The sequence below is a fragment of the Cibotium barometz genome, chromosome 32 (genome assembly GCF_041138505.1).
Source record: "Cibotium barometz isolate CiBa-2024 chromosome 32, ASM4113850v1, whole genome shotgun sequence".
Taxonomy (NCBI): domain Eukaryota; kingdom Viridiplantae; phylum Streptophyta; class Polypodiopsida; order Cyatheales; family Cibotiaceae; genus Cibotium; species Cibotium barometz.
The window spans coordinates 11,248,387-11,255,815 of record NC_141077.1 but is presented as its reverse complement, the minus strand read 5'-3'; the positions used below and the strand labels follow the sequence as shown (position 1 = coordinate 11,255,815).

At 41.7% G+C, this 7,429-nt stretch overlaps 1 protein-coding gene across 1 annotated transcript; it reads right to left on the bottom strand.

Annotated features, from left to right (window-relative positions):
- Positions 1-1,633: 1,633 nt before the first annotated feature.
- LOC147619818 (uncharacterized) lies at positions 1,634-4,517 on the bottom strand. The gene is made up of 5 exons (XM_086772562.1): positions 4,424-4,517; positions 4,093-4,173; positions 3,616-3,933; positions 2,159-3,000; positions 1,634-1,994 (listed from the first exon to the last, which is right to left on the bottom strand). Exons 1-4 carry the CDS (start codon positions 4,515-4,517, stop codon positions 2,159-2,161), a joined length of 1,335 nt encoding a protein of 444 aa, XP_086628688.1. The 3' UTR covers positions 1,634-1,994.
- Between the last annotated feature and the right edge of the window lie 2,912 nt (positions 4,518-7,429).

The window sequence follows — 7,429 nt, the reverse complement described above, 5'->3', positions numbered from 1 at the left end:
CGCTCGTGACGGCGCGAAAGGCCAATTTTTCTCTTAACACACAACTGTTTACTTTGCATGGCTTGACTCGGCCATTTACAACAAAGGCTACACAGGAAAAATTCTAACAAAGGAAAAGATTGATGAAGAACCCAATCCAAAGAAGATATAATGTAACTTTTGCTCATATTGGTCCATGCATAACGGAAGCCCTGCCTGCAAAAATCAATTTCGTGTTCTTTAAGCGTCCTTTTCACACACGACAAACGCGATAGAACTCCTTAAGGTATTAAGGCTTGAAGCTCCAAGGCCTTCACACAACAACTAGGATCCTAGGACTTTTCAACAGCGAGAAGAAAGAGTTTAGTGCTGTTTTCTGCCACCCGAGTAGATTGACTCCTGAAGCTTTGCTGAGGAAAAGTGAATAACTACCAACGAAGTACTCCACTTGGATCCTGGAGATGGGTTCGCACCTAGAGATTCGTGCACCTAGCAACTCGAGTTGCAACTAGAGACGATCATTGCCGACGAGGAAGAGGAGACTCTTGCCGTCTGCTGCTGTGCTCAGCTAATGTTTGATGTGTGTACACGTGTTTTAATCGTGAGCTCACCATTGATCTCAGGTTACTGAGAATTTGTGCTGGAGACACAAGCGCTATTACCCGAGCTACTCACAGACATGCGACACTCTACTTTGAGAAATCGCGTTGCTATAAATGTTACAGCTGCTACAATGATGTCCGACTTGCCAAATCACAGTAAGTAACGAAAAAGTTGCTGCAGCTGGTTACAAGAATCCGAACCCATCTCCAGAATCCAAGGGGAGTACTTCGTTGACAGTAATTCAGTTTTCTTCCGCAAAGCTCCAACATTGGAGCCACATGAAACTAAGTAAAAAATAAGCAATAAATAATTCCAATAATCAAGCTCAAATTACATCAAATACGCACAGCACTTTTAAGTTCCCAATGGAACTCTTCAGATGACATCCACTTCCTTCACGTTCATAAACACCAATCAATCTTTGTTCTAATGGGCTGTACCCAAACAACAATAATTCCAAGGTTGAACACCCCCCCTTCAGTGAACTCTCCAGATGACATCCACTTCCTTCACGTTCATAAACACCAATCAATCTTTGTTCTAATGAGCTGTACCCAAACAACAATAATTCCAAGGTTGAACACCCCCCCTTCAATGATACAACGTCTATCACCACAAATTCCAACATTTTGTTATTTTCATACCCTAGCAAGAGTTCACCTAAACCCTTGTGACCTTTTGTTGAACCCCTCTCTCTCTCTCTCTCTCTCTCTCTCTCTCTCTCTCTCTCTCACACACACACACACACACACACACACACACACACACACACATTTTCGAAACCTTCTGATATCTCCCTTAAGCTTCAGGAATGCATTTCCCTCAACTTTCAAACCACTCCTCTCCTCTCTTTTTTTATAAAGATTTTATTTTATCATGTGTATAATAATGTGAAATCCTCAATGTGGTTGCAGATAAGGATAGCAAATTGCAGTTTTCACTGGTCGAGTTGACATTCATTTATTGGACGCCATGGTTAAAAGGCAGTAGTAAACTAATGTAAATAAACATAAGGTATACTGAAAATTGAATTGCATCGAAAGCCTGCACATCACACAATAAAACAGGAAGGTCAATTAAGATCAAGCCAACATGTCTCCGCTGGGATAATCAAGACATCTACAAGCGACTCGTCTATCTAAGGTAGGCAGCTAGATTGCTATTCTGAATTTGATGAAAGAGCTGATTTAACAAGACTTACAGAGAGAGAACTTGCAACAGGCACATTCATTGCAGTTGTTCATTGGATCTACACACACCTAGCATGTAACAGATGACACTGCCTTTGGCTTCAAGGGGCTCTTAAACCTAGAGACTATAACAGTATGTACATATAAGGCACCTTATATCTTCTCTTTCTTTCTCTGGATATAAGATGCCATAAAGCTTCCTGAATTACAGCAACTTGCTGCCTGAAAAACATAAACGAAAAGATGTTATGCAAGCCATTGCTAGAAAGCCCATTTCTTACCCTTCCACAACAAGACAAAAGCACAATGCAACAGGCAAGCAAGCCACATATACAATTCACTTCTTACCCTTTTAGGAAAGACAGGCTAGCCACATGTAGAATTACCTAAGACTCCCTTGGGTAACCAGTGCCTATGCTCTTTTCAGATATCACTTCTCCTGGTTCATAGTGGTCACTTCCACCTTGCAGCATGTGCATGCGGCTCCTCAGATCACCAAGCTCCTGCTCAATCAAGCTCAGGCGTTCTCTCAAGGTAATGTTCTCCTCTTCGAGCTGAGCAATATGATACTCCTGATCAATAAGGCGAACCTCTAGTGGAGGTGTTTCCTTGGCATCATCATCATCATCAGTAATGCAAGGGTACACCATCTCAAACCGGCTCAGACCTTGGTCCAAACGCTGCTCCAACTGCTGAAGAGATTGTGCATAGTGACCTTCATTTTCGTCTTCTTCTTCTTCTTCTTCTTCTCCTTCTCCTGCCTCCAAGCCGCCATCCTCCGTCGTGTCTCTGGCTTTCATTCTTATAAGGCCATTCATGGAGCCATAGCCATTCACTCCCCACTCCTTGACCTCTTCAGCAAACTGCTCTTTGTATCTAGGCTGAGGGGAGAAACCTGGGGTAGGCAGAACTGCTGGTGTGAAAGGAGAAGGGGTCACCACTGGAGCCATGGCCCCCACCATGGATTTGGAGCGGATAATGTAAGAGGTTGTGTTACGTGGGGCTTCAGGAGGATGATGTCCTCGATACCTCGGCATGAATAAGCCGCCGCCTCCTCTTCTTGATGCCACCTGAAACTGTGTTTCTTGGAACCTCCCCCCAATCTTCTTCCGCCATTTCAGTCTCGCTTTGTGCTTCACACCGTCTCCCCTTACAAAAGTATCACTTCCTCTTCCCATTGCCACCATTGCTGGCATATGGTGTCCCATCCTATCAACTGGAAAAGCCACTGCAGAAAGGAGCTGTCAGGCTGTGTGAAGTAAACCATGAAAGGAGATCTGTAAACCTACAACATTCCTAGCTTGTTAACTACTACTGCCAAAATGTATGAAATTCTCCAAAAGTATGAAAGTAGACCTGTAAACTACAGCAACACTACTAGCATTGCAAAACCTGTAAACAACAACACTACTCCTAGCCTGTTAACTGACACTGCAAAAATGTTCAAGTTCGCCACAGTAACATGGAATCATCATAAAAGCAGACCTATAAACTTCAGGAATACTCCAACTAACACTGCAAAAATGCATTGATTCCTACACAGGATTATGTACCAGGCTTGACACAAAACGCAAGTGCCTGACAGGCCTGACACAAAACGCAAGTGCCTATCAAGCACAGATTACCTCTATTTGAGTTGCAAAGCTTCAATTCAAGCATTAATTACCTCTGTGTTAAAAATTAAGCACAGAGTTGCAAAGCCTACTGTCCTGCACTAAGGATCTCAGTTTGAGTTGCAAAGCTTACTATCAATGACCTCGGATTGCTTAAAACCAAGCACTCATGCGCAGAGAAGGCAAAGGTTCAAATTATTCATCCTGAACACACGCGCAGGAAGGCATACATCCTTCACACGTGCGCAGGCAGAAGAAATCGGTCATAATAAGCGAGTCGAGCACTGCAACATGTTTCAAAACTCTTTGTCTACTGTTTCTCATCGCACGGTGCAGTAAGAAAGCCCTAACCATGAAAAATAAACGGCAAGTAAGAAAGTGAGGTCTTACAGGAAGCTTGATAAGAAAATGTGACAAAGAGAGGCGAGGCGGTGGGGGATCCGTGGTAATAGACGTTCTGAGCGAAACGGGTAGAAAATCCAGCTCTGCTTGCTGCGTACGAGAGTAAGGCACAGCTACAGACCTCGAATTCCGAAAAACCTGTTCAGCTGTGATATCCCTTAGCTACAGAACGAAGAAAGCTCCAGACAAACAGACATATACTCTCTCTCTCTCTCTCTCTCTCTCTCTCTCTCTCTCTCTCACACACACACACACACACACACACTCACAGAGGCTTTTCTGTTTCTATTGCAAGAAGCCCTTACCCGTAAAATATGTGCTTCCTTTCTCTGCAAAAACTGCAAAGATTTTCTGGCTATGGACACGCTGTGCAGACTTCTGCAGACCTGCAACGAATTTCTGACGATGGAAAGCGCTCAAACGGGAAGCCAGAAAAGCATATTGATGAAAACTATTAGGTTAGGCGCGGCGTTTTCGCACGGATATTCTTCGAAGGAGGAAAGAAAGCTATGGCGAAGAAGCTTGCGAAGTTACAGCGATGGTAAAGAAGCTTGGGGGAAGTCACAGCGATGGCGAGATCCAGTTCTTCAGCTGAGGTAAAAACTTACCCGACTGCGAGAACGGGCTATATTAAACGGGAAGACGCAATGCCCTTGAGAAGATCACGATCTTTTTCGGCCCACCTTTTTATCCAGCGAAACGGGTCCCGCAGCCCCCGCCCGGCGCCCATAGTCTTATTACTCCCCTTCCGTATATGTATGTGTGTACCCAATATAGCATCGCGGGTAACTTTCGATAGTCAATCACTACATCTATATATGCATCATTTCATGCTTATTTTCTCCTACGGTGAGAATCTATTGAAGCATGTTCAACATGTCATGATCAAGTAGGGAACCATGCCTAGGTGAGTGGTGAGTAGTGTCTCATCCCATGCCTAAGTGGAACATGTCATGAGGAATAGCGCCATGCTGTGGTCCATGCAACATAACATCCATGACATTGTAGTTACACATCATCTCCCACTTCATAATCAAAACCTGAGTGGTATTGTACAAAGTATGCCAACCAACACAAGGCCACCTACTAGCACCCAAACACATAGAATGCCACTTGAGGCACCCCGCACGTATCCAACTCCCCTAGAATGCCATTTTCAACACCAATTTGTCAGTACAGCTGCTTCTTCTCCCCCAATCATCTAGTCTCTCCTCCCCCCCTCCCCCCACAAAAAAAAGTACTAGAAAATCCACACTTGGTTTGCTCAAGAAATCATCACCTATCACATGTTCACTCATGCCCATGAGTGGCAATGCGATTAAGTACTTCTTGCCAAATGACCAGCCAAACCTGCAGTTGCTCATTCCACCACCATAGGTAAAAGTGTTGCAAAGAGTAGTTCGAGCATGCATAAGCTCTTAAGAACTATAAAACCATAGGTCATAGCTTTGAAACCACCTTAAAGACCTTGAAGAGTACTTTCAAAGCTACTTACTAGAGTGAACATCATAAATAATCACTTTTTAATGAACCCTTTGACTTTTAGCAAGCCATGCATGAACCCCTTAAACTTTTAGCATGCCATGTTTCCACTTCATGTCATATGCGTGAGTGTGTACATGTGCGCACGCTGCCACCTACTTATGCACAAGTCTCTCTCTCTCTCTCTCTCTCTCTCTCTCACACACACACACACACACACACACACACACACACACACACATGAAGGTACATGCATGGAGTATTTCATGATCCCAAGCCTTTCCTTTTGTAGTTATGCAATTTACAATACCTACCAAGGGGTTTTTCAAGCTCACACCCATTTCAAACATGCTCCATAATGACTTCCATACAATTTGTGTTTGTGTTAGTTAACAAGCATTGTTCCTACACCTAGAATTTATCACTTGGTGTTTCGCTCTCCATTTGCCCACACATGCCATGCATACTCCTTTTTGGCTAAAAGTGCCAAATATCAGGTTTATGGTTATATAAGAAAAGCCCATTCATATCTTATCAGAGATTTGTCAATTCTTGGAATCCTAGTCCATTTTGGTGGTTATACCTGATAGAAGTTTATTGTCAAATATAAATATGGAAATCTTGATGCTTTTTTTTACATGCCTAGGCTTGGTGTAATATGCCATCAGCAACTTCTTTCTATCAATAAGAATACCCTTTATACATTACTAAATTAAAAGACTTTGCTTAATCACTCCATGCCATTGTATAAATAATACATTTGATTTCTAAACATTTATGAAGTAATAATTGTGACTTGAATAAAAGATCCCATTATCCAATCTATGTTCATAGAAAACATCGATCTCAATAAAGCATGAAAGTTATGAACACAAAATTTTACACGATTGAAAAATTGTTGATTTAGAGCCAAAGTATAGCTACATACTAGGCCTTGCACATTTTCCATTTAAGGATAATACTCAAGTATATGTGTTAGTCCATGCCTTCTTTTAGTTCTTTTGATGAGCCACTATTTAACTTTTTGTGCTTGGGATACCCTTAAATGTGATTTCACCCCTTCTAATTCTAATATCATGTATTCTATTTTTATTACTTTTCAACTTCTAATTTATCAATTTAAACCTATGTATTGGAACTTAAATTTTCTAAGGTTAGTTATGTGGCTCATGAAAAAAAGAAGCTAATAAATTTATTTGATAAATCCATGGTGGTGCGTACTAAACTCATTTGTATGTTCTTATTATATGCCTTACTAGTGAGGAACCTATAAGGTGCCGCACAATAACATGTTACCCCCCCCCTCATCCCGAGGTATTTCCACCACCAGTTGCCTTGTTTTGCGTCTAAGCCACTATCTTTTTTTTCTAAGGAAATATCCTTCATTAGTGATAGAAAACATTTACATAATGCATATCAACCCTCCAAAGAGGAACAAAGTACAATGAGTCCTCATGGGAGGTTAAAAAACGATTGGGAACCCGAAAACACAAGGAGGGGGAGCTTCCTCCCTAGTTGGCCACTATCAAATGGAGGCTACGACAGTGGAGGGGTCGAAAAATGCCACACTAGGAGCCTATACCTCCTCGCCTATACTGTCAAACACATCCATCGCGACCTACACACTCATTCCCCCAAAATCATCATTATCATCCTTCTAATTCTAATATAATGTATTCCAGTCTTATTACTTTTCACCTTCTCAATTATCAATTTAAACCTGCATATTGTGACTTAAATTTTCTAAGGTGAGTTATGTTGCTCATTCACAAATTTTGTATGAGCCCATTTTGTAGGATGGTGCAAATTTAAAAAAATAATAGTAGTATTATTAAATTCCTTACTAGTTATGAACCTGCAATGTGTGTAGCATAATAATATTCTTATTAAATTCCTTACTAGTTATGAACCTCCAATGTGTGCGGCATAAACACCCCTTTGGCCATGTGCCACCACTACCTACCCTAGTTTGCATAAGTCTCTCTCTCTCTCTCTCTCTCTCTCTCTCTCTCTCTCTCTCTCTTTCCAAACAAAAAAATAAGGATTTACGTTGCAATGTTAGGCAAGGTTTATAGCAACATGGCATTTATTCGAGAAACATGCATTGTTGCTATAATACCACATGGTTTGTGAGGCTATGAATGGGGGCTCAATTTGATT